Genomic DNA, 27,977 nt, shown 5'->3' with positions numbered 1-27,977 from the left:
GACAGAGGAGCCAGGGAGTCTCTACAGATCTCGAGTTTTTCAAGTGACAGAACAGAAAAAAAATGAAAGACAAGTGAAGGTTTCAGTCGCAGGACAATCGTCACAAAAGGTTCCAGACCGTGTGAGACAAACAGCAATCAGATGGAAACAGGTGGTGAGAGAGAGAGAGGGTGCTTCAATCAGCTCGTTAACTCAGGTGTGGTCACAAGGACAAAGAGTGAGCACAGACAGAATATCTGTCAAAAATAAGATACAATGGAGAAATGGAGAAAAAAATTGAGAACTGTTCGACCTTTTTACGAGAACCTGGTTCCTCCTGAGGAATTTCATGTGATTTATGTTTAGAAGGGACAAGAGTCTGCACTCTAAACAAGAGCCTGAAACAAACAGTGAAAACAAGTAAACAACAGTGAACGATGTCCAGCACAAGATGGGAAACAGGAAATGTCTTTAATTGAAAACACTTTGTGCTCTTTGGTAAAGCGCGTCCCTGTGTTTTTAAGAGTTTGCTGCTTCCTGTTTTGTATTTTTTCAGTTGTTTTTAGTCTTTTGCTGTTGTTGTTTTGTTTGTTTTACAGTGCTCTGTGCTTTTTCTGAAGAGTTGTTTTATTTTCAGAGCAACTTTTTCTGTAGCAGAGTCACTTTATTCATTTAGAACCTTCAGATCAGCCTGAGGGAGGAATCTATTCAGCTGATGTTGCTCTGCTGTAATCAGCTGGTGAAACTCAGAAATCACTGCGGCAGCTTCTGAAGGAGGAACCTGAACCATGATCTCTACAACGACGATTTAAAACGGACACGATAAACAGGTCGTCGCTGTCTAACCGAGGAAGGTTTGTTTTTATGCAGACATGATGCAATAGCAGAGGAAACCATGTTAGAGAGGAAGGTTTCAGTAACTCAAACATCATGCAGTGTGTGAAAACACCCACTAGATGGCAGCAGACACCCAGTCAGATTCCCGGGCAGAGAAATTAGTTTGATCGTTCTGTAGCTGCAGGAATATTTCCTCCCACCTGTTGTTATCGACCTGTGACCTCTGACCTCGTCATTATTATTGATTAACTTAAGGTTAACTTGATCTTCTGGATGTGTTTGCAGTTTGAGGTTTCTGTAGACTGTGCATAGCAGAGTGAAACTGCAGGGTGGCTCCACCGGAGATTTACGCCTTTAAAGCTGCATTAAGTGATTTCTGGCCACTAGGGGTCAGCACAGAACCGAGAACTCAAAGGTCCTGCCCACAGGTTGTGTGACGTCCTGAGATCTAAACAGACGGACTGAAGGATGTGCACGTGAGAGATGGAGAAATGTTGAAATAATACATGAGCTAAAACGTTGACACACGGCTGCCTTCTTCCTGATCCCGCAGGGCAACGTGAGCCCGCGCCACAATAACTGAGGTCTGGAAGTTTCCTTTGCTTTCAGGCAAATGACTTTTGAATTTTCATTTCATATCACATTTCCTACATTTCCTCCTACTGTCCTGTCTTCCTCGGAGCGTCCCGTCACCGCGGCGAGGACAAACACAAACGCTGTGTGTCCAGGAGAAATGGATTGTGTTCCTCTGGCTTCCCTCGCCTGTATGGATTTTCTGTTAGACAAGAAGGAGGAAGAAGAGGGGGAGGAAACGACGGGAGAGGCAGAGATGTGGAGAATGGAGTTGCCATGGTGACCATCGGCATGTTGGGGGCGCGGTGTGTGTGTGTATAACTGTGTCTATGGGTGCAGGCGTGTTTGTGTGTGTGTCTGCTGGCAGATGTTGGACCTGTGAGAGAGACGTGGCTGTAATTCATTAAATCCACGAGGAGCAGCGTAAACTTTTACCTCTGACGAGCATTTTTACACCAAGCTCCAGCGTCAGGACGAGGCAGGGACGTCCCCCTGCACCTTGTGTTTCTGCTGTGTTCCCGTTCCTGGTGTGTGTGTCGTTTGTCCCTGTGTGTCTGTTCTGCCTGTTTGTGTGTGTGTGTGTCTTGTGTTTGTCAGGACAAAGTGCGGGGACATCACATCTCCCTCCAGCTCACCTGCACACCTGTTTGGAATCCTGTCATCAGCCCACCTAAGACCCAGTCAAGCCCTGCTTCCCTTTGCTGCCTGCTCCTCACTCAGACGGTGACGGTGACTCAGAGTTAGCAGAGCCTGCTTCACCATAACATCTTTAGTCTGATGCTGTTGTTGTTGTTCCTGTGACAAAATGAATAAATAAGTCATTTATTTATTATCATAAAAGTCAAGTCAGACCTGCTCGTCTCTGTTTATACTTTATTAAAATAAAAAAGAGCTCTGGTTCCACTCTCAGGTCACACTTCACATTTTTTTACACTATTGATGAAGAATGAGGAAGTTTAATTTTTCCTTCCTGGTCTGTAAGAACAGCCTCGCCGCGCTGCCTCCACGGCTAAAGACTTATGCTGTTAATAAACACACTCCTCACTACCACACACACACACACACACACACACACACACACACACAGAGCCTGTGGCATCGCAGCTGAGCGCAGATTGTTACCTCAGAGCTCAGGAGCCTGTTTGTCTGGATCAAATGAAGCAGCCAAGTTTAAACAGAGTCCCGGACATTTTATTCACAGCTGATAAAAGTCTCACCCTCACTGCATCTTCACGTTTAAACCAACAGGAAATAATCAATAACCCGAATTTATCATCTGACCGCTGACGGTGAGCGACGCCGTCAGAGAGTCATCAGAGCGCAGGATGATGAGGGCCCTCACCTAGCTGCCATCGAGGGCCCCTGAGCTGCTTTCTGCATGTGTCGGTGACGATGGCTAAAAATACTCAAGTCAAACTAACAGTTTCTGAAGCTGTTTGAATATGAATCAGACGTCACTTTCACCATGGCAACCGCCTCCTTCCCGCCGGTGATGCTCCTCAGTTGACCACAAAGAGTCTGCTGCCATCTGGGCCAACAGGCGGCGAGAGGAGGGAGAAGCACAGACACGCACACACACACACACACAGGCTCAGAAAACAATACACACAAAACATGCAGAACTCGACACAAACACATGCTGTTATACAAAACCACATACAACCAGAAATAGCTTGTTAATATGCCACACACACACACACACACATGTTTGCATGAATAATGAAATGATGGTCAGTAACATAAACTGTCAGCACTGACGGTTCACTGGGCCGACCACTGGAATGTGTTGCAGTGAGTTTTGGGGCAGACTCGAGCTGCACTGCAGCAAACTGCATCTGAAACAAGGAAGTAATAATAATCTAACTGAAGGAGAGTTTTTCTTTGACCCCATGAGCCTAACACCACCTGCTGTCACCACGAAGTCTGCGCCTTTAGCTCAGAGTATTTGCGCAGCATTTTATTGAAGTTACAACATAAATAAAACTTTATTTGTGACGGTGATTTTTTATTATAAAACTCAACCAGGCAGGATCGGATCCTTCACAATTTAATTTTCAAATTTGATTTAATTCATCATATCCAGAGATGTGTCGCTGTCAGTTATTCATGGTGTGTGGCCCTTGTGCTTCCACCGTCCATTCACTCCATGCGTGGAGATGGTGATGGAGGGGTGAGGGGCTGGGTGGGGGTCGTGGTCACTGGCACACACACACCCCCCCCACCCCCCTCCATGGAGACAGAGCGCCCTACATTCAACCATCAAACCCACTGTTACATAAAACCGCCACCGCCACACAAGAAGGCTTGCTGCCTGTTGCTAGGCAACAAGCCCTGGAGTCCCATCGCTGAGTCTTGCTGGGCCGCGGCTGTACCTGAAAGTGCTCAAATGGTTCAGCGAGGACAAAAGAGAAGAGACAAACGGAAAAAAAAAAAGAAAGAACAAGAGAAAATAAAACCTTAAAAACCTCGTCCCTGGGACTGTGCAGGTCTGCGCTCAGCACAGCGTGGAGGACGGAACGGGGAGAAAGCTGAGAGGAAAAGGATCTGCAGCGCAGCAACAACCAGGGACCGGTGTCTTTCCGAAGAGCTGTGGCTGCGAAATGAGTCAGACGAAAGACACGTGAGACAGAGCTGCTGTTTTATTTAACCATTTCATTTTTCTCAGCAGCCTCATTTCCTTCGCATGCTCTTTATCCCATTTTGTCGTGTTTAAAATCTTCCCTTTAAAATCTCTTCCTGACAAAATGACAAGTCCACGTTTTTCAGAGGCTGAACCCTGAAGATGAGCTTTGAACATTCGGAGCTCATGTTCTGTCTCACAGCCTGGGAGCACCTGGAGTTCGTATTAATATTCAATGTCAGCCTACAAAGTCAATTACTCTGTGTACACAAGGTGGTAAACAGCAAAGCCCGCACTGAATGTAATTCTGAGGGAGAGACGGCTGGAAGGTGACACTCATCCACATAATGCATTCCCTGATCCCTAACCTAAACCCAACTCTAACCCTAAAACCAAGTCTTAACCCATCTCTACCTGTGGGTACCTCAGTTTCTGTCCCCACAGTGACACGAGTCCCCAGCGGTTAGTGTGAAGTCCCCAGCAGGACACAAAAACAAACCTTCACCCTCACAGGAGGCTGGCACTGAACTGCCTGTGGACTAAACCTGCCTTTGTTATACTGATAAAACTCTGCTCTTTGAACATCAGGGCGACAGAACACTCGAATATTTCAGAGCTGCTTTTAAACAGGGATGTTTTTTTTATATCAGCTTGATTTTTATTTCAAACTGCTGTGAAAAAATAAAAACTGTGTTTTCGGTGTTACATGTTTCATAAACCACAAATTCTGCAGTTTCTGAAGAACAGTTGTGATTGAAAAGCAGCTATGTACAAAGCTATGTGCAGGTTACACACACACACGCACACACACACACACACACAGAGGCTTCATCAGTGCTTCCTGTCTGGCTGAGCCTCATGTTGGATCTCCAGTGGCTCTTTTAACTCCTGCTCACCAACAGATCTCTACACTGCCTCTGAATTATTGACGACTTCCTCATCAATGTTTGATTCCACATTTTACGATTCACTGTCACACTCATGATATACTCCCTTTAAAATGTATAGAGCTCCGACGCACGGAGTCCCAGGCTGAGATTAAACAACACACACCTGTGGAGAGCTCTGCTGACTGGGTTCAGGATTAGCTTGATTGGCTTCTGCTGTGTTTTCCTTCATGAGTGTAAATTGCAAAGTAGCCTGACCGATGCGAAATCAGTTATTTGTAACCTCGTATTACTTGTAATGTTTAGACAGTGATTATTTTTTTGGTCACATTTTTCCATACACAGTTGGTTTACAATAGTTTTTCTGCACATTTTCAATTTATTTTCAGTTTGATGCACGGCTGTATAATGGAAACAGACTTAGTGAATAAATCATGACATACGTGATTAAAACTTTAGTTCAGTCAGTTTAACAGAAATAATTTGCATAATTTGCCATTTTCTGTAAATTCAGTAACAATTTCTACTGCAGTTCAATGAAAACCAGACTTGATCCTATCAAGTCTGATTCAGTTTTTCTTTCAAGTGACTATATGGACTTGTCTCAGTCTTGTGGGTGTTTTGACGTGCATATATTTTGGTCTCAGTCTCGCCTACAGTCTTTCTTTGGTCTTTTTTTTTTTGGCCTTTCCTGCCCAGTGGCTGCTCTCATAGCAGACTGCATCTCTGCTGTCACTCATCTGTCAGTTCTCCACTGTGATGCAAACTTTACCATCAAGTGTCCTGTTCTGCTCTGTTATTCATTAGTGGAGATAATGTTTAATTTCCACATTGTGTGTTTGTCATGTAACAACTGAGCGTCTTCACTTTAAATGTGCAGTTTCATTTTCTTTCTCAGAATCATGATTTTAGTCAATAACGTTTAAAACAATTGGACAGTTTGAGCTGCTGTTTAAACACAGCCGGCATCTGTTCTGCAGATTTTACTCTCAGATGTCATCCTGTGTGGAGCGATGTGAAACTTTTACTGTAAGAGGTTTACCTGAAACGACTTTCTGTCTCCTCTCCTACTTTTCTTTCTTTCTGACAGACAAAAACAACGCAGCAACCTTGTTAATTTCATACCAAAAATAACCTCCACTTAAGATTTCGTGACAACAGTCCCACCACAGCCTATCATCATACCACTCCACTTGAAAAGAGCTGAAAATAGTTTCACTCTATGAATTTCTGTCACTTCTCAGCCTATAAACCTCTTAAACAGAAGCAGTCAGAGACAAATAGCACCCTCCATCCCAGGAGAGACACTCAAGGGAGAATTTGTGAATCTAGGACAGTCGATAGTGCTCCGGTTGACTGACGCAGGCAATTGTACGGCAATCTGCTGTAATCACTGAGCTTAATATATATAATTCAGGAGAGCGAGGGCCGGATGATTCAAAGGACACGCAGACTTTCTGTAAAGGAGGAAATAATTCATCGGATGCCTGTTCCAAAGTCCGGCGTCCTCTGAAAACAGGGAACGGCAACAGAAAAGCTACATTAAATTAGATTTGGAGGAAATGATGCGTCACTGTACAATTAGAAACGTACAGAATCTTCTGTCACCGTCTGAGATGAACAACTCACCAGTGTAGTTCCTCAGTAAGGGACATGTTGACAGGATCAACAGTGATCCAACAAAGGTGCTTCCAGTTCCTCAGATGTGAGGATCTGCAGCTTTTTTTCCGTTTCGTGTCTTTGTGAATTTAATACTTTGTGGTTTTGAACTGTTGGCTGAACAAAACAAGATGTGAAGATGTCAAGCTCTGAAACTGTGGCGGACATTTTTCATATCACGGAATATCTGAGACAGCACCACAAAACTTAGCAGAGATGTGGTGGATAAAAGTAAAAAGTTAAAGTGTCTGGTTTTGGCACCGCGGGTCACATCCCTGACTTCTTTTGTTCTACGACACTTCCTGAAATCTATCCAAGTAGTTTCAGTGACCTAAACTAAACCTTTAACATAAACCTCCAAGGTCCAACAGGCCGAGGTCCAAACACCCAATGGATGAGCAAACTGAACTGAACAAAACTAAAGTATCTAAACTAAATTTGTGGTGCTGAGGGTTTGTTGTTGTTGTGTATTTTGCTTCTCAGCAGTTTACTTTACTGATGTGACAGTGAAAAGATTCAAACCTTTTTAAACAGAGAGTCGGGAAAGTGCTTTGTTCAGTTTTCATTTAATGGCCGCAGCACAAACCTTAAACCTTCCAACAGTCTGGCATCTGAGGAAACAGGCTCTGCTTGTCTGATCTGTCCAACACGTCTTTACAACACACATCAGACACCACTTAGCCCCATATCGATTCACTCCACTTAAATACACAACGGCACTCACAGCACCGCTGATACTGGCTGCGATCTAAGATAAGATACAATAAAACGAACTTTATTGATTCCTGAGGAGAAAGTGGGTCAGTGCCGCGGACGAGAAGAGAGGGATCTAAATAAGACGTCGGCAGCAAAGTGGGAAGAAGAAGTTCAAAGTACAGTAAAGCTAAAGCTGACAAGAATTCGTCTGCTGTGAGAAGTGTCCTGTCAGGAGTAACAGCCAAAGCAGCGATGATGAGAAGAGCATTTGCTGTAGCCTACACTGGTAAAGTTCATTATACAAAATAAAAGTTCAGTCGACCAGTCTGTGTCCAGCACTGTGACACAAGCGGTGTCTGTCATTAGTTTGACTGTGATGCAGCAGAAAGTTCACGTCTGCTAATAAAACAAATTTTACAAGCAAACTGAAAGTCCTGCGTTTTCAACAAGCAGAGCGAGAGGAGATCAAAGATTCCCTGGTTTTTTAATCAAAACCCACTCAGCCCGTCTGCAGCTCCTCTCTGTGCTCCTCAGACTCAGACTGCTGTTGTTGCTTAGCGACCGTTACACCCATGAAAATGTAATGAACAAAAGTGAGAAGATGCTGTTATCTTTGTGCCTCCTGCAACGAGGACGACTGAAAATAACTCACATTTCACCGAATCCTCAAGTTCAGGTTCCGGGTTGAACAGTATATCAAGCACATTCACAGAGTCCAGGGAGCACAGACACACACACACACACGCACACACACACACATACACACACATACACACACACAGAGCTTTGTTGTTGTTGTTCTGATTAGTTGCTGCTCGAGCTGAAGTTGGGAATATGTGACACTGTCACTGACATGCAGCTCCTCAAAAATGGATCTATGTGTTTGGGCGACGCCGTTGATGGGGACACTGCATGTGGACTGTAAGACCCGTGAGTGGCGTCTCGTGTTTTCCTCCATGTTTCTAATGCTAGAGATTACACTGTAAACACAGTGACTGCACACTGCACTCTCCTACTCAGTAACAAGACACAACAAAATCATTTCATACATCACCTGGATGTAGCTCCAGTTCTGTAAGACAAAGTAAATGAAGGAGTGTTGACACAGTTACTGTGGGGAATATGAATCACAAAGCAGCCTGATCATATACAACACACGTGTCTGGTGTCGCAGGGGTGAAATCAAAGGGTGACTCTGAACTATAAATCAAAAACTATGGCTGCCTTCGCCTGGATTCTCATTAACCTCTTGCACTGACTATAAATCCAGCCTAAGAGGTCTAATCAGGTCAGCCAAACCAAAGTACCCGTGCAGGTGGATCATGTCTCTGCAGGAGACAAATAATTTTTTTTAATCTCCAACTGGACATATGTCCACGTGGATCCTTGTAGGTGGTTTAATGTGTGTATTTCTGTTGCTTCTTTCACATAATTTCATGCAATGGAAAAAGATTTTGGGGGTCGTTTGGTTCCTTTCAGAAATTAGCTTCTGACCAGTGAAATCTGTGTCGGCTTTAACGATGCCATCCAGGGCGAGGTGACAGCAGGGGTCTGACTCATCGGAATAATTAACTGACTAAGGGCTGAAACTGTTTCCTGACAAACAACAGCTGCGTGCAGTCACCAAAACCCTGTTGTCACAGATATGGTTGCAAGTTTGGTACCAACTCACACTGTAGCTGGAGACGTTGTAGAGAAACGCCACCTCCAGCCAGTGACTCCAACCCTTAAACCACTTTTTTATGTGTAATGTAACAGAGTCTGAACAGAACCCGGCTAGCTGTTTCCCCTCAGCTTATTTCAGTCTTTATGCTAAGCTAAGCTAACCACATCCTGACTCTATATTTAACGTGCAGACAGGTCAAAGGTGTTTAACCGCTCAGAGGTTTGAACGGCAGTCACTGACTGTGAAGCAGAAATGCGACTTTGGGCTTGATGGAGTGTAGAAGAGGTTAGAACCTCGGAAAATAGAAAATAATCAGAAACTGTTTACACGACACATCATCCACTGAACTGCTTCTTTTTTTTTTATCTCGATTCTTGTTAAGTTCTTGTTGTGATTTAAAGTCGCTGCTGTGAGTGCTTGTCTGAACGTTTGTATGCACGGTTGCTACATGAGTGTGTGTGTGCTGGTGTGTGGTGATGATCCAGTGTGTACCCACCCAGACTTGGATTGACATGGCAGACATGGGGCCCTGGGGAAGGACAAGCTGCTAGACTGGCTGTATGTGTGTGTGTGTGTGTGTGTGTGTGTGTGTGTGTGTGTGTGTGTGTGTGTTGGAGGGGGGTGGGGGGGGGGGGGGGGGGGGGGTGGGGGGGGGGGCTGATGGTGTGTTGATGGTGTTTGGCTTGTCGCGCTTCAACACAGTCTCAAACATCACCTCCTATATACACACACAAACATCTACACACACACAGCTGCTGTCTCATACACACAAACAGAATGTGACAAGTCTGCCTCTGAACAGCCCCTCACCCCCACCCCCACCACCACCACCATCCTCACCCCACCGTCACCACCCCCCTCCCCAACCAGTGAACTTCTCAGTATTTGTCTTGGGTGTGTTTTTAGCCACACTAGCAGCGTGGCTCTGAGGATGGCAGTAGATATCTGAAGCTCTGCACCCTTTCCCAGCTGGCTCCTGCTCTCAGCCACTGTGTTTTCTCATAGAGGGTTTCTTTCATTCCAGAGGGTCAAACAGGACGAGCTCTCAGCAGCCCAGGCATGGAGCAGACCTCTGCCTCTAAAATAAATTCACAGCTTCCTCCATCGGGATAGCCGTGGTCGATCTAATAAGAAAAGAAGTTGCAAATGTAATTCTAACAAAAGTGACATAAAAGACCCGACCCAGCTCAACCTGACCTGTGCTCCTGAGGCTAATTCAATGCATCTACAGTACCTGCAACACTGTCCCGCGGGCCAAGGGGGTGGCTGGCTGGGTGGGGAGCCTGTCCCAGCCCCTGTTAAGCCGTGTCTCACATTTTTATGTTAACGCCAGTTACATTACGTTGAAGCACAGTATTATGTTTTTTTTATTTCTTTGGTTAACATAATTTCCATATGCGAGGTATTAAGAACAGAGGTAGTAGCCGGGGGTCTCCAGCAGGGGGAGTGTAGAGCTGCAGAGCTTGGTGAGCGGGTGCATCGTTCCCACTCAGAGGACGGAGCGCGTCCGGTCACCTTCCTTTTAAACATTTCCAGGTATGAATGCCTCATAATAACTCACTGATGAATGAATGAATGTGTTCCGTTCATGTGTACGCTTGGCTGCGAAAGCGCTTCGTGATTGAATGTTTGTGTTTGCCGTTGAGTGGAAGGTTGAAATGTGTGGTAAAAGAGATGCTAGCGACCGCTAGCGATGCTAACCGCGATGCTAACCGCGATGCTTACCGCGATGCTAACCGCGACGTAGCGCGAGGTTTTATGTTACAGAAATATGTGTATTGTTGTGCTGTAACTGTACGAAGTTGTGTTTAAATGTATGAATGTGGCTCATTACACTTGTGAGCAGAGGACAGACGCGTCCGCTCATCTCTCTTTTAAACGTCCCCCTCTCCAGGGCCTTTACATAACGTCCAGTTCGCTCTCAGTCCAACGTTGAAAGAAGTGCCTCGGCTTTGTTTTCCACTGCTGGAGACAGCTCTGATGAGTAAAGGAAAGAGGTTTGATGCTGAACTTGCAGTGTTTCTTCTGGACCAGTAAGTAAACAGCTGTCAGTGCTAACGTTGTTTGTGTGGCCGTATCAGATACTTACACATTGCACCTTCTAAGGTTTAAGGTAAAGTCTGAATTTACATGCGAGATATTTGCACAAAACCGAGCAGGGAGAGTTTTCTTTGTGCTTCTGTTTTGTGTTGCACACAGAGAAAATTTCATCATAGCAATAAAAGCTGCCAGATAAAAGTAAATGTCAGTTGATGAAACTCGTCGTCTACTCCGTCACCTTGCCGGGATTCTGTGAACTCAGTGTTTCTTTTTATTTTTCTGAGAAACTTTGTAAGAAGAAATATCAGAGATTGCTGGAGACTGGAATAACAGCAAGATGGACAAGTAAAAACAGGAACAGGACACAAAGAAAGGTCCGGTTAAGTTGTGGATTTGATGTGCATGGTGCTTGTTCTGCAGCTGTGATCACAAACTTTTGTATGTTTACGTGTGTGTGCTTCTACATATGACTGAAAACTGTCACTGCTGTGTTTCATATTGCTTCATGATTCTTCTGTCTCCCTAGTAAAGTATAAACTGTAACGCAAATCAGTGACTGACATTCTTGAAGTGCACAGTTGTGTTTCAGTGTGTAGATGATGTTAGCTCATGTGTGTGCTGCATCACACCAACATGTGTTTCCACCGTTCACCGTATGTGAGGAGTCAGTGGCTGGAAGGTGAAAACACATCTCAGTACAGTGGACTTAGAACAAACACGTGAACACAAACACTTTCAGATTAATTCTGTCAGGAAAAGATAATTACTTTTATTCGTGAACACATCACTGGATACAGAAACGTCTTCGTACTGTGTGATTACTCTGTGCACGTTTCCGGTCTCAGTGCGTCTCCAGCACCAACGTAACCCAGACGCCACAATGCATTCAGCATGTAAACGCATTGAACGAATATGACTCAGAGACGTTGCTGCGTCTTCTTGGAGAGCAGCAAACTGCCAAGTATGCGGTTGCTATGACAATCTAGCGAGCCAGAGGAACCCGTTTGACTCCCCTGTGAGGCGAGCGGCGTCAGCAGCTGACAAAAAACAAAACAACACAAACACACAAAAAAAAGAAAGGCAGGTGGCCACGGTCAAGAGACGTGTAGGGAGGGGGGGTGAGATGAAAATTATTACAATCCAGCTCCAGTCCCACTGATTCCACACAGAGCCTGACGGATGCACAGACCCCCCCCCCCCCCCCGAGCAGGATGGAGAAGTGGATAAAAAAAGACAGAGGGAGCTGGAGGCTCGGCTGACGACCATCTCTCACAGAGCGAACGTGTCACAGCGCTCCTGCTGTTGTGTTGAATTTCTCCTGAGCTGCAGGACCACTTGTTGAACTAGTTCGTTACCAAATGAAGATAAAAATTTCATTCACTGCATTTTGCTTTGCCAGATGTGTTTTGGAGGAAACTCAGTTGTTGCCTGGATGTTGATCAACACGTCTCACATCTGCAAAAATGTCAGATCAAAGTAAAGACAAAGTAGGAAATTATTATTTTTGATAAATCAACAACATAGTCAAAATCAAAATGGTCAATTTCTCACATAAAAGAATCTTTTTTTTTTTTTTTTTTGCATAAATTCCAGCTGCAGGTTTGGTTATTGTTTGATTGTCCGAACTCTCCGCAGTTCTCTCGCCTCCCTCAAGGAGCATCTGAATGCAAATGAGCGATGATGAATGAGATTTAATACTGACTGCAGATTATTACCATCATTTACCATCACGTAATGTGGCCAGCATCATCTGGAATGCACATAATTATTCTGTACACAGGTGCAGAGCAGGTAAATCCCACGCTGAGTAAAAATGACTGCGTTGAATTTCTTCCTGTTGAACCACGAATAGAAATGACGTGTTAGCCTTTTGTTATATTGACCTGTCGGCAGCAGCACCACCGTGACACCACCGTCCTGCACTTTGCGATTGAAGGGATTTAAATTACTCAGTGGGGAAAGTCTGAGTGTGGAGCAGACTGGTGCCGTGACCATCTCTGTCATCTCTGTGCTTTTAAACAGCAAAATGTCTCTTGTGTTCTGCAAAGCTTGGACTGTTCCTGCACCTGTGAGTCCTGTGTGGAACATATGCCTCTGATGAATAGCTGCACAGAGTCAGGGTAGCTGCAGACGTTAGTCTAGTTACTGTGGTCAGTGGTTGTTGGTCAAGAAATAGTCCAGTTTAATGAGAAGAGTCACAGTAATTGTTCCAGCTCGCGGGTGCAGTACAGGGTTAGTGATGACAGGTTCCCTCTGTGTTCGTTAAATATACAATTTACAGCTGCAGGCTCTGAATAGCAGGCAGTCTCAGTACAACACTGAACAGTGCCATGAAAATGCTTTACACTGCTGAACGGTGGATAACTCCCCCCTCTTCTCCAGACCTGCACGGCGTTACAGCTAATGCTCTCTCAGACCTGTCAGTCTTTGTAATTGTCTGCCAAAGCCGTGATATCTAAATTTGGAAAACATCGACAGAACAACGGGTTCATGGGTTCTGAAAAATGGCAGCTTAAAGGGACTGATCCTCACAGCGCGTCCATCGCCATTTGATGAGCTGCTTAAAATCAGTGTAAGATCAGCGTGTAGTGGAGTTTTTAGCCGTGCGCACGACTGTTCCTCTAGTGACCTCTGCGACCTACGGTTACCCACAACACCCTTCACTGCACAGGTTTACACAGGTTTGCTTGTATCTTGGGAAAAGCACAAATCCAGCTTTAGTAGGGGGCCGCTGAGGGAAGGATGGCTGGATGAGACGGCGTAGACGGGAACGAGAATGGGAACAATAAGTGTGGATGAGCGTACAGGTTCTTGTGAGTCGACTTAATGAAATAACTCTGACATCGACATCGTTAATGTCACAGAAAGTCCTGTCGAGTCAACTGACGACGGCGGCGGCGGTGAGACGTCTACATTAAGTGTCTCATGTTGCTTTCAGCATCGATTTTGTCAATATTTAATCACGACCACTGTCCCTCCCTAACCTTAAAGAAGAGCTTTGAGCTGCATCGTAGAAACTATAGAATCATTAATGACTCTTTAGTCTGCATGAGCAGAAATGTGGGAAAAAAAACTGAATGTGAGCAGAATTTAAAATCCTAACTGCTGCTACAGAAATATCACAGGACTGAGTGAAGAAGTGACCAGTGATCAGTGCTGTGTGTTTGATTTCCCTCCTGCTGCTCCTCCAGGCTAAAGCTGCCAGCGATGTCCTGGTTATGTAAGGGTTAAACGAGACAGTACAACATGTTCTCACTGTATGTGTGTGCGTGTGCACATACAGTGAAGCGTGGCTTCACATGGCATCCTCAGCCCTGTGATTATGTGTTTGTGTGTTCGTGTACATATGCCATCCTATGTTCCTTCCTCTCTCTCTCCGTGTCTCCACATGCTCCATCTATCAGCTGCTCCCCCACACGGAGGCAGGAGTGTTGGGAGGGGGGGGGCTGCGGTGGCTGCACTTGTGCCTGTTGCTAGGCGAGAGTCGGCACCGTGGCCGCCTCCACAGCCAATCATGACGGTGCTGGAGGCTCCTGGGCCAATGAGGCGGCTCAGCGAGGCGGTGGGCTGACGCTCAGGTTCTTCGTGGAGTTTTTTCGGCTGATTTCTCAGTGGGGTTGTTATATGTTGGACATCAAAGCAGGTATCTGGAGTTATTTTCAGCCCCCTGCTTTTTGTTTTGGTAGCAGTGGCATCAGGGTCTTTGTCGTGGGCCGTTAATGGTGACGCCTCCTCACTTCAAGGAAGCTCTCGGGAGGAATTGAAGTGATCGTTAATTCTGTAATTTAGACGTTGCTGCTCTCATCCTCCTGTTGTCATGTGTCAGTTTTCAGTCCATTCGTGTCTCCAGTTTAATGCAGCTTATTAAAAACACTACATTTTATTTCCTAAATTTCTTTACGTTCTCCATCAAATGGAGATTTACCATTTTTAATGTCATGTCTTAAAAAGTAAGGGTAGTATCATGATTCCTTCAACAATGGGTCGATGCTCTAAACGCTCAGGAATTCTTTTAATGCAGTTCTTGGACCACTTACAGCCTTATTAACGTGAAAAGACACTTTAAACTTTATTAATTTGACATTTAATGCTCAATTTATTGTTGCAAAAAAGGTTAGAATTGTTCAACTAAAGGTACAGCATTTGTCAGGGACCATCGGCGTCTTATTACTCCCCTAAATCAGGAAATAAAGGGATGTGGAGATTAAATTGATTTTAACAGCAGCTGTTACATCCACAGTTTTCATTATATTTCTACATGTTAAAGAGTGATCAGTCAGAGAAGGAGCTGGTTCTGATATCAGCAGTAAATGGATATTTTAAGGGAAAGAGACTCACAGATGATCGTGAATCAATCGAACACGCTGCCCATAAAGTTGGAATAATTTTGTTTTCAGACACGTTGCTCTTTTTATTCCTATTTCTACACATCAGTAATCACATTGGAAGAGACTGATCAATAAGAATGAGAAGATAAACAGTTAAGAATAAATCACAATCATTTCATGAGAAGAGGTAAAATTTTATCTCAACTTTAGTTTTTTTTTTTTTAACATTTTTTTCTGCCTTCTTTCTCTAACATACAAGAAGAAATCTGTCATGAAAACAAAAGAATCATACCTTCACCAACAGGACCAGAACTGAGACAGTGACACAGAACAATTATTTCAGTTATTGCTAATCTGCAAATCCTTTTCTCATTAATTGATCAGTTATTTGGCAAATGAAATGTCTCAGTTCCCAGAACACAAGTTGACGTAGTTTGACACAAACAGCTTGTTTTGTCCGAGCAAACGATCCCCAGATATTCTGAATATTATCATACAAGACTACGAAAACCAGCAAACATTCATATTTAAGAAGCTAGAACTCGTTAATGCCCAGAATTGTTTGATTAAAAATCACTTTTTTTCAGTTTCAGATTTATTTTCTGCTCGATCGACTAAATGTTGTTGTTTCTAAAGTGGCTTCTCTTGTTCTTATGATTTCCTGTCCTGAGTTCTCTGCAGGTGGGCAGTTAGAAAGGATTATGGGAAGTGTAGGAAACAACAGAAAAGGACATGCACCAATGCTACACAACAACACAATACCAATTCAATACTTCATTACAAAACAACTGCTGGAATAAACCGTACATCATGGATCGAGCAGTTTACACGTGAAGCTGTCTGAGGGTGGAGCTTCTTAATTTCAACATGTTCACAGTTTACAGCAGGCCTTTGTTTGGGAGAATGAATAATTCAATTAAACTTCAACACCAGGCAGGTTTCATAAGTATCTGTGTTCTGATGTGTGCGCGTCCTCAAAGACAGGAGGACGCATCCTGGAATCATTTCCCACAGCTGTCTCTCTCTCTCTCTTTGTATTTTTCCATCACTCTTCGTTTCCTCTCGAGTGAGTCCAGCTATTGTCGTCGTCGCTTCAGCGGCAAACAAGTGCTCGAGCTAAACCCGCTTTAAATATTCAACATATCATGTAAGATTACGCAAGAACGAGGGAGACCGAGGAAACATGAGCGAGATCATGGGAAACGCTGAATATTTTAACGGTGCCCTCATGCTTCGCTTGCTCCAAGAAGCAGATAAAATAATTGAAAGTGCACATTTCCTTGCTTCTTGTGGAAAGAAAGAAACACTTACCTGCAGCAGATTATATTCTATAAAACCGCTGCTGGTTATGTCTGATTTCTCTAAAAATAAAAGGATGTAGTTTGTAAAGTTTTCCAGTTTTACAGAGCACAGATTTACGGTTCCAGTGGTTAAATACTGTCCTTCATAAAGAGCCATGATTAGCTTTACGTCCATGCTGTCAGTCACTCTGCAATAAGTTGGTGTCACGTTCTCTGATGGCAGCAATCTCATTCTGGACTGCAGATCTTCATTGCTCACATTAATGTGTGCTCTTTCGTTTCAGCTAAGTGGCACTTTATGAAATTAAAGAGTTCATTTCCATAACGCCATATGTTCATTTTAAGAAGCACTTTTTGAGGTAATCATTCAGCGGCTTGAAAATATGGATGATCCGAGCTGTAGAGTTGTGTCATTTCCTGTTAAACACAGACTCCTGATGTCCTTTAAAATCCCTTTTTTCCTGCCTGTCGCTCGCTGCGTACCAGCAGCCAACACCTTCTCAGATGATAGCAATTCCATTTTGGCACCGATGTTTATTCAATATGCATTAATGCCCAGTTTGTACGTTACAGCTACATTAAGCTTTAAACACCGTCAGGAGCTGCAGCAGGGCTTTGTCGCCCAGTACACAAGAGTAGAGTTCTGTTTATTTCAATTTAAATGTAAAGCTCATTGGATTTGTTTGTGGAAGTGAAGAAAATCTTTGCTTTGGCAAACATTTATAGCAGCGTCTCACCATTCGGTTTCACATAAACAAACACATCTGTTCCACGATGTCGCCACGTAAAGGCGCTGACCTTACATGGTAGATTTCTGCCATTGAATTGTTTGAGCTGGTGAGTGATTGTTAAACTGTAAAGCACCTTGGATGCATTAACACGAGGAATAAAAAGAGTTTAGATTAGACAGAAATAAAATTTTTTTTTCATCAGCGGACTTTCATCATGTTAACACCACAGAATTGGGACAGACAATAAAATACCTCCACCCAAAATATATTTATACTCTGATCTTCTGACCTGACTTGCAATCGACTGTAGCTTTGCAGTAAAATATTCAAGTGAAGCAGAAGCTGCTTGTCTCCAGCTCTGTGTTTGTTTCACGTTAGATGCTGTCAGGCGCTGTTGCAGGACCTGTGACACACCACAGGCTCCCATCTTCATCCTAAAAGCAACAGCTCTGAAACACATCAGCTTCTCGTTTCCAAAGCGTTGCATTAGATCCCTCTCCGTCCCCTGGGACTGAAACATGTCTGATTACAATCTCACACGTGTTTGGTGACAAACATCCTAACAGATCCTGCCTGACAGCCTCCGAGCACAGGTGCCAGCAGATTCTGCACGTTTGGCCCGGAGGCCCCCCGATCGAGAGTATCCACGCGACGGGAGGATCTGACTGATCTTCCACAAAGCATCGCCTCCGTCTAGCTCCCTCTCCATCTATGTCTCTGATCCTCCCCCACAATGCCTGGCTTTGAAAGCGGAGAGAGAGATGGAGGCTGGGTAAGGACCTGAACACAGTCAGCAAGCTAAATGACACAGAGGCTTTGAAACCAGTACTTGCACAGTTCCCCACACAGGCTTCAGTGGACAGACGCATCGTAGAGAGAGGAAAAGAAGCTGTTTGGTATGAGAGCAGAGAAATCACCTGCCTCTCAGACCTGTGGGTCAGCCTGCTGTGAGATCCACCGACACCGTAGACCGGTAGTTCTGCAGGAAGTAGTGCTTCTGTGTGGATGTTCTGAGTGTGTGCTGGGTGTGAGGAGTCCAGGTGAGGTCCTCAGAGACGTGGAAGGTGTTTGAAGCTGGAGAGCCTCTCCGCAGCTTCTCCTTTGATCGTTTCCCACTCTCACCATCCAGGGGCGCTGAACTTCACTGTCTCAAACAACGAACGAACAAACTAAGACAAGGTTAATGACCGACATCACTCCTCTTCAGTACTTTATTTAGGATGTTAGACGTCTGACAGGATTTTACCTCAGGAGTTAGCTCGTCGCCGCTGTCTGTCACTTTACAGTCACTGACAGAAATTCATGAGGCCTCAGTCTGACAGCACTGCATGTCTGTAATTACTGCACATCTGACTCTTTTATCTCGGATGTTATCACTGATGGGGAATGATGGACCGGATTGTGACAGGAAATAGCAGCTGAGACAAAAGTTTCATTTTTCTTCATTGTTCACAATCTGTCTTCAGCCAGTTTTCTCCCTCAGCATGAAGCCTGCTGGTTACCACTCTGTGTGTCTGTGTGTCTGTGTGTGTGTGTGTGTCTGTGGGACTTCTAAAGTTGCTGCTTATCATTTGAGTATTTCTGGCAGACAGAGACAGATGTGGCTTTGTAGAAATGTGAGGAAGCATCGCTGCAGATGTAACTGCAGCCGGACTGTGGGAGTGTGAGAGGACCGTGTGTGTGTGCGTGTGTGTGTGTGTGTGTGTGTGTGGCTGTTTGCTCTCGGGTTTAAATCGATCACATCACCTGTGCTCTTCATCGTGTTCTTCTCTGTGTCTCTGCTGCATCAATAACCGGGGACAGAAATAAAATTATTAAAGTGTCCTCACTGTAACAGAGACACGTTTGTGCACTTGTTGTTTTATAGTATATTTTTGCATAATATCAGTAATTAAACTGGTTGATGGTTTGCATCCTGTCAGCTTCCTGTTTGTGCACGGCATCACATGTGATCTGACCTTGTTGTGGCCTGAGTAAAGGCACGTTGAAGATATTACCAGGTGAGAAACGGCATTTGAACAGGTGTAAATCACAGCAGTGAGATTAAGTCCTTGATTTACTGCCCCTGCCTCAGTGTGAGAGCGGGAGGGCGAGGAGAAAGACAGAGAGATGAAGACATCAGTCATGACCACTTGGAAAGGCTTCATTCCTTCCTATTTGTCCTATTTGTTTTATATATATATATATATATATATATATATATATATATATATATAAAACAAATATATATATATATATATATATATATAAGTAGAGCTGAAATTATTTCTCGGTTTAAGCACCACGGCCTCGGACAGGTGGACAGGTAGCAGGGACCTCTGGGTGCTGGCTGTGTTTTCTGTTTGACCCCAGACAACCCAAACCACCCCGTCCGAGAAAAGCCACAGAGCTGGGCTGTCAGCTGACAGTCACAGAGGGCAGATGCTGGCACTATTAGTTATTATTTCTGATTTCTGCAGTAACGGAGAACTTGAGAACAAAGGAAACAAGTTGTGAAGGCAACATTTACACATAATCACCTTGTTAGCAAAGAGCTGGTTTCACACTGTGTCTGAAAGCAGCTTCCTGCTGCGGCGATAATTCTCTGTCCGTCCTTCACATCGTCTCATCGTCTCTAACATTATCACTCTGACAAGTTTTATTATAAAAATATTGATTATTGTTGCTTTAACTACCACTTAGTGATCCTTTTGGTTTCTCTTGTATATTTATATATTATTGGACTTCTGTCAGTTTTATGATGTTGTGAAACATGAGATCACAGTGTGAGACGCGTCCGTCGACATGCACCTAACCCCGACAGTGTCACAGATTCAGGGCCAGATTCCCACAGTGCAACTGCTGCTACGTCCCCACGCCTACAAACCAACCAATCAGAGCACAGCACAGATAATCAGTGCCGCATGGCTCCGTGCAGTCGTCAGCTGATGTGGCTCACCTGGTCAGATCTCCCTCCTGCTTTCCAGCTGGCGTTCATGATGAAGTGATTGGTTGTTTGGTCTCTTTAAAATGCAGGGAATAGTGAAGTGCTGGTTACCTGAGCTGACACCTGGAGATGAAGTGAAAACTTTGTGTTTTGTGTTTTGACAGACTTTTCTCCCTGCCTGTACTGTACACTGCTCTAACCCAAATTTCACACTCGGCTTAAAATAATTCTGTTCTCGTACAAATGTCTCTCACTCCAAAGACAGAGAGGCTGAGTGCTGCTGAAACGGTGCCAGGTGCTTCAAGCATTGTAACATATAAAAGCCTGAAGGGCTTCACCCATCTGAAACACTGACGACACTCAGCCTCAGTTATGAGCATTCTAACATGCTAAGCTACGATGGTGAGCAGAGACTCAGTCTTCACATTAACATGTTCATTTAACTGATAATTATAGTTTCTGTCAGTTGTACCTTACATTATGGTCTAAATGCTGTTTGAGGTACTTTCCACAATATGAGGATGTAACTCAGATCTCATGATTTTGTGATGTTTAAGAATATTTCCCGTTTTCCTCGTTGTGACTTGTCTCGAGCGCGTGAAAATAACCGACTTGCACAAAATCCTCAAGTTTCAGTCAATTTCTTACATTTTATTACTGTTGCACCATTTATACAAGTACATATAATTTTGAATGCATCAATTTCCATATCATCTTTTTGTTAGTTTGAATGAACGTGTGGTGGTGGAAATAGCGGTGGTGAGACATGGGATGAAAATATCAACTGTAGTTGCCATGGATGCAGACTGAGAAATAATTTTTATTCCACTTGACCAAAAAGACAGGACTACAGGTTCACCCAACCACGGACATGCAATTTACTGAGTCAAGAGAGGAAGAAAAACCGAACCATGTGACACACAGCGCTCCTCGAGTGTTTCTGCTACGGTTTGACAAGTGCTGGGAGGAAGACGCTGTGTGGCACATGGATGAAACTGAAAAGCTGGCATATGGATGGCTGAGATGAGCAAATATATATACATATATCTACATATATGCAAATGTGGGGAAAGTATGAAAGCACGTTTGTTAAATCGCTGCGGCTGCGTACAGTTTTGCACTGCTGGTAACTTACTCAGGAGGCTTAATTTGCAAATTCAGATTGTCCATTCATTATGAGATAAGATCCTAAAATTATGTTTGTTGTCCTTCAGTCTTTCCTTATTTCTTTCCTTTCTTGTGTACTTCTTTCCTTCCTTTGTCTCCTCTTTCCTTGTTTTAATATTTCCTCTCTTTCAATCCACTGCGGTACTTTTGGATGCTTCAGTATGTCTTTCTTTCTTTCTTTCTTTCTTTCTTTCTTTTACTTCAGACACTTTTTACTTATATATAAATGACAGGGCAGGACTTTTGTTTCAAATGATACTTCTACATGAGTATAGTTGCGTGTACTATGTACTTCCTTCCACTGCTGCATATATGTACATGCATGTATTATATATTCCTGAGAAGTAAAGGAAAATGCATGAGGCATGAAAATGACAAAATCAGAGGCTCCCTTTCATGTGCAAGGCTCTTCCATCCCATAATGACAACATGGTGTATGGTTGCCACAGAAACATGGATCATAGTAGATCGAGGAGGTTGCTGACGGCTCTGATCATTGACTGAAATCCTGACTCGTGTCCTCAGAGGGGTCAGGCTGCTGATGACCGAGCGTCACTGAGCCGATTGGAAACAGACTCGGGCCGAACACCAGCTGCAAACAGCCTCGTCTGCGGTGTTTTCACCTGCTTAGATACCACAGTGGCGAGGTTTGCCCCACGGGACAAACTGCTTTAAACTGCTCGTGCTAGAACTACATCAAACTTTCAGTGTTTTACTAAAGTTAGTTACCTGTTTCAACATCATTTTGTAATTGCGGCACATTCCTCGATGTATTTAATTTGCCTTTGTCACAAAAAAAACATTTATAACTGAGAATGAAATGACAGAGACAAAGTAAATCTCAAGGTCAGGAAAATACCAAACTCCACAATCTCAAAACGTACGCTGAAAAAGGTCGATTTTTTTAAAAACTGCAAATTATCATAAAAAGCTTAAACTCACCTAAAAACCAGAGAATCATAGTTTCATAGTTTTTATTCCAAGATTTACTCACAAATTTTCATTTTGGTGTAAATTTAAAGATTTTTGCTGCTAATTCTTGAGTTAAGTTGAATGTTGGACTGTTCAGTCCAGAAACTGACTGAAAGAACTTCAGAGCCAGTTTCGTTGATTTAGTCTACACTCTCTGAACTCTCCTGTCGATGCAGTAAACGTCACTGTCTTGGCATCTTAAGCAAGTTCAAACAGTCTCTGTGTCATGATTGTAAAGCCTGTTTCACTCCGGTCAGCAGTAGATAGGTGTTTTAAAAACAAATCTTATTATCTGCAAGAATTTGTCTTTAGATTTGGATGTAGGATCAGAGATTTCCACCTTTCTAAGAACATTGTAGACATTTTTTTTCAGCAAGGCTTTGCAGATTTTATAAGCATATTACAAATGTTAAAAAACCACTTAGTTCACTTATAATATACCTAAGGGTTTCAGTACAAAATCTAGAACCTTATCTGAAAAATTCCTAGGACTGTTTTATATGTCTGAGAGTTTTGTTCTGCAGAGCCAGCCTTTTTCAACTTCCAGAATGTCTTAGAAAGCCTGAACATCCTCAGTCCTCACAGTAAATGTAACGTCTTTTAGAAGTTCAGTTCTCTCCTTTCAGAAAAAATGGCGTTTAACCCCAAGAGGAAAATGGGTGGCAACACAACCTGACAATACAAAAAGCAGAGAGGGTTAAATAAGGGCACAACCACAACTCCACGGCACCAGAAAACTAGAGGTACCAGGCCAAAGCCAAGAACACGACACTCTGAAGAGGAGGATGAGTGGAGGGGAGAGAGCTGAAGAGTGGACGGGTTCAATGGAAGTCCAGCCAAACCCTTCCCCTCCTTCCCTCAGAGCCATTTCCCTAAATTTAGAATTTCCTGACATCCACAGAGCAGAGGGTGCAGGTGAACGTATGAACACAGGGCTTCTGTGGGCCCAGATGGAAATCAGGTTAAACCTCTTGACCATATGAAGGATGAAGGGGTGATGGATGTGGAATGGTGAAGCGCATGGCCGACACAGACTCGTATCAAAGTTCAAATACTACAGCAGAAAAAAATAGAATAAAACATAACAATAATAATAGCAATAATCATCTGCAGCAGTGGGAACCTTCTCCAGGTGTTTGCTCCAGTCCTCATTCACCAAACCATCATCATTACAATTATTATTATTATTGTTATTATCATAATATGGGTGGGCTAGTTAATTTCATTTTAATTTTTTTTATCTTCATCATCGTTGAGTTAGGTACTTTATTTTTTCATTTCCGAAAAGAAGCTGTCCATTAATCTTGAACTGCTACGGTTTGATCCTTGCTTGGTGCCTCTGTGGCGTTTGCCTCCTTGGCAGGAGGCTCGGTGGCTGGTGTTGAACTAGGTGCAGCAGCGGCCTCCTTTGCTGGTGCAGGAGCCGCCGCCGCCGCCGCCTCTGTGGGCTTGGGGTCAGGGGAGGCGGCGGGGGCCGCCTCAGCTTTGGCTGCTGGTGCCGCGGGGGCCTCAGTCTTTTTGGCGTCGGCCTCATCTTTGCTCTCAGCCGCCGGGGTAGGTGCCGCGGCCTTGGCCTCGGGCTCCTTGGCGGCAGGGGTTGATTCTTTGGCCGGGGCGGGGGCAGCTGGTTTCTCCTCGGCCTTGGCAGACTCTGCGCTCTTTGGCGCCTCTGTTTTCGGCTCAGCATTGGTGGCGGGTTTCTCGGGCTCCTTTGCGGCGGGAGCTGCATTCTTTTCCTCATCTTTGGGCGCTGCGGTGTCTGCTGCCGGCGCCTCCTTGGCCGCTGTGTCGTTTGCTACCTCCTTGGCGTCAGCGGCAGCCTGGGCCTCATCTTTGTTGTCTTTCGGTGCTTCACTCTCCTCAGCAGAGGCCCCCTCTGCTTTGGCATCCTTGTCTTTGGCCTTGTCATCATTTACATTGTATCCCTTCTTCTTTTTGCTGAGCTTGCCTCCCATTTTGGATTTCTGGCTTCTGAAACCGAAGAGGAAAAATAAATGAAGTTTAGTATTATAGAGCCAGTCATTCATGCATTCAATCGCTGAGAAGAGATAAACCAAACAAATGTAAACAAGAACCACACACGTCAAGTCTTGAGCACATGTGAAGCTCCTGATAGAAGAAAATTAACAAATGACAGAGGAGACGATGTTTCAAGCAACGCTCTTCTTCAGAGGATGGTTTTTAGTGAAGAGCAGTTTCTGTTTGTGGTAAAAATTCATCAGTTTATTGCACCAGCTGCTTCTCAGTGCAGACACGTTGAGACAGCAAGTGCAAAATCAGACACACTATGGCAACAGACCAAGAAGAAGAGGAGGCGAATGCACACAGAAGTTATCTGAATTTATGGAAATACATCTCTATTGTGATGTATGCTCTCAGCCTGAACCACGTTCTCCTCAGAGAACCTCCCAGCATGGTGTTTTTCTCTGTCACATCAGGCAAAGCTTATTTAAAGTACAGTAAACACTGATGTGAGTTTAAATGTTATGGAGAAAGAAAGTGAATAAAGACATCCAGGACTGCAGAATCTCTCAGCAGATCTCGTTTCTCACCTCTCAGATCAAGTGCTTCTAATTAAGCATGCAAAAACGTTCCTCCACAGCTGAAATGCCAAGAGCAAAAGGAAATTAAAATATGTGTTACTGACACAACACTACTATGAAATAGCCTTTTAAGTTCCCCGGAGGTCTGCTGAAGTTGGATAATTGAATTAACACCTTACAGACGCTAAAAAAACTAAAGAACTAAAATCCCATCTTCATCCTCAAAGCATCCTTCACCACCATGGCTGACAAGACAAAGCTATTTCTCAAAAAAAAAATTTCTTCTAAATAAGAGTATGAAAAGGCACTTTTTAAAAAATGACAACAAACAAAAACAAACCAAAAAATGGCTGCAGACAGGGCATCACGTTAAGCAGTGCATCGTCTGCAAAGAATCTTTATCCATGATTTGGATCTCTGCATTTAAACCATTCTATAATGTGCTATCAAAGACTGTAGGTCATCAGTCACTGAGCAGGTAGATAGCAGAGTATGTAGTCAGGCAGAATACACACACACACACACACACACACCTGCAGATTGCTGGCTCTGTCCTTCAGCTGAAGCTTTTTTTTCCATGGATATCACCATCTGTCTACTCAATGGGGGAGAGGACTTCAATAACACAACAAATCAGGCTTATTAGGGGCAAAGACTCAAGAATGGAACGATTTGTCGTTTGAAATTTGAAGTCTTTATGTTAATGCTTAAAACTGCCAAAAATAATTTGGCCATTTATTCTACTCAGGAGGAAAAGCCAGAAAAGGATGTGTACGTCTTAAATTCTGCCACGAGAAAAGAAAATCCCAAATCTAAGATCTGTTTTCCACACTCGACAGTAGTTTAATAGTGAAACACTTAAACTTGTCGATTAACCGTCCCTGAAAAACAACAATATTAAAAAATGTTTTAAAACATACTTTGCCCATTCGAACCTTCAAGAACACTAAAGTGATCTGACAGCGTCAACACCTATTTAGATTAGAGATTTCTTGTAACTGGCTAAAACAGCACTAGAAGGATGAGAATGGTGTAAAATATAAAATCAAAGTATGAGTTAGAATGTGAGGATTTTAGTGAGCTAACTTCACGACACCTTGAGATTCTGCTTCATTTATGTGGTTGCCGTCTGTAAATGTGAAATCTGACCTTTTACCTCCAAACAAACCAGACCACCACTGAGAGACTCTGCTGGCTACTCACAGATTCGCCCTGTCAATGGGACAGAGCCGACGGTGAATCCACTCAAAATGCTAATCACCTCGTCGCCACTGACTGAATTACTCCACTATTCATGCGAAACTCCCCTGAACGTCCAACAGTCGGTATCTGCCGTTCCTGCCGCGGCTTTATACGAGCCACAAAGGAGGGCTCTCTGCTACATCACATCATTTGACTCCCGGGTTGTGCTGCCAGTACAATGACTCACAATCATCTGGGCAGACAATGGCTTCTTTTCAACCAAAGGCACGCTTCCTCGCTGCCGGGCGTGTGGTTTGAGTGTTTGAAGAGCTGGGGCAGGGCCGAGACAACCTGGAGAAAATGCTCTGGTTCGCACAAAAGACTTAATTTAACCTGCAAACTGCAGTCAGGGAAGCACAAAGGAAGTCTGCTCTGCCGGCTGTGAACTTCCAGCATCACTTCATTTAACGATGTAATCAGCGCTGAGGAGAAATGCAAGCTTAGGTGGACGTTTAGCTGACCGTCCTGCCCGAGTGGCTGAAAATGAGGTGGAAAGGGTCTTTAGTGCTTTGAAATGAGAACAGCAGCATGATGTTGAATTCCTGGATCATACAGGTTGACGGTGACAAAGAAGTAAAGACTGAACCCTGGGAAAAAAAAAATATAACTACACAGTGGTGAGCGACAACTTCCTGTTACACTCAGAGGCGTATTTTCTTCATTCTCATCCCTTCATTTTCAATTAATGAAGCTAAATGGATTTCGTGACTTGTCAAATCTGCACATAAGGATTTGGAATCAAGTGTCTCAATCCATTTAGGCACAGTTTCATTGTTACGGCTGTAAAACGTTAATCTTCTAACAGTGAAAACCCCTGATCTCAATCTCTGTGAAATCACTGCTTGTTCCCGGACCAAGGCTGATCTGTGTTTCCAAATTTCATGAACTTCTCCTGAGAGGATTTTCACAGGCTTGGATGCACAGTAAGCACAAAACAAGAAACAGGTGAAACTCTGTCTTTACACAAGAAATTTCTCTGAACGAAACCTTTCGGCCAGTAGATTTAACAGATTGACTCATGAGCCAGTTATTATATATTATAGCCACTTATTTAGATGAAGATACGTTATTTTTTTAAGACAAGAAAACAAATTTAAGACAGAATTTTTGGACCAGTGATCCTGGAGTGTTTAGGGCAGCAGCTGTTCATAGTCTTCAACGACAAAATCTGCAAAAACCTTCTGTTGAAACAAAGACCTTGTGACTTCAAATTAAGGACATTTTAAGACCAGGGACACGACAAGACCGTCTGAGTTAGTGACTTAACGTCCCTGAAAATCTTTTCCGACCTGCGGTAGTTTGATTTCTTACTTAGCTGCAGGGATGCGGATGTGTAGTGCAGGGCGTTGGGGTTACAGGTGCAGCAGAGCTGAAGTGGAACCGAAGACACTTCTGAGACTCCCTGAGAGATCTGCACTCACACTGTTTTTAAAAGTAGTCTTTACAGACCTCATTGAAAACTAAAGGCATCTTTCTAAGGTTCATTTATTTTCCCTGAGTGCACGCACTCACAATTAACACCACCTGCACTATTTCCTCCTGTTTTTTCCACTGTGTTCAGCAGTTGTCTCCATCAACCACCGACTCTCTGATCCCTCGACCCTGCAAGCTGCTGAGTTAACAAAGCACATGATTGATCGCTCAGCAGCGGCGTTCAGTAAAGAGTATTTATACAACATTATTAATCGACGATCAGATCCGTGTCTGCCGAAAGGTTTGAGACGAGCAAAATTCCCTGAAGGAGCAGATGGCTGAGCTCTGCTCAGATCTTTTTTCTCAAACTCTCGCTCTTCCTGGCAAGTCATCTGTC

At 43.8% G+C, this 27,977-nt stretch overlaps 1 protein-coding gene across 1 annotated transcript in view; it reads right to left on the bottom strand.

Moving 5' to 3' along the window:
* Positions 1-20,881: 20,881 nt before the first annotated feature.
* The window catches only part of basp1 (brain abundant, membrane attached signal protein 1), a 34,328-nt gene continuing 27,232 nt past the window's right edge, over positions 20,882-27,977 (bottom strand). Inside the window, exon 2 of the mRNA XM_041056192.1 lies at positions 20,882-24,353. Coding sequence (XP_040912126.1) covers positions 23,681-24,337 — 657 coding nt within the window. The 5' untranslated portion in view covers positions 24,338-24,353 and the 3' untranslated portion in view covers positions 20,882-23,680. The remainder of the gene's footprint in view (positions 24,354-27,977) is intronic.

The sequence above is a fragment of the Toxotes jaculatrix genome, chromosome 14, assembly GCF_017976425.1.
Source record: "Toxotes jaculatrix isolate fToxJac2 chromosome 14, fToxJac2.pri, whole genome shotgun sequence".
NCBI classification, from domain to species: domain Eukaryota; kingdom Metazoa; phylum Chordata; class Actinopteri; family Toxotidae; genus Toxotes; species Toxotes jaculatrix.
Note: the sequence above shows the minus strand (reverse complement) of the source record. Positions and strands in the feature narration are given on the sequence as shown.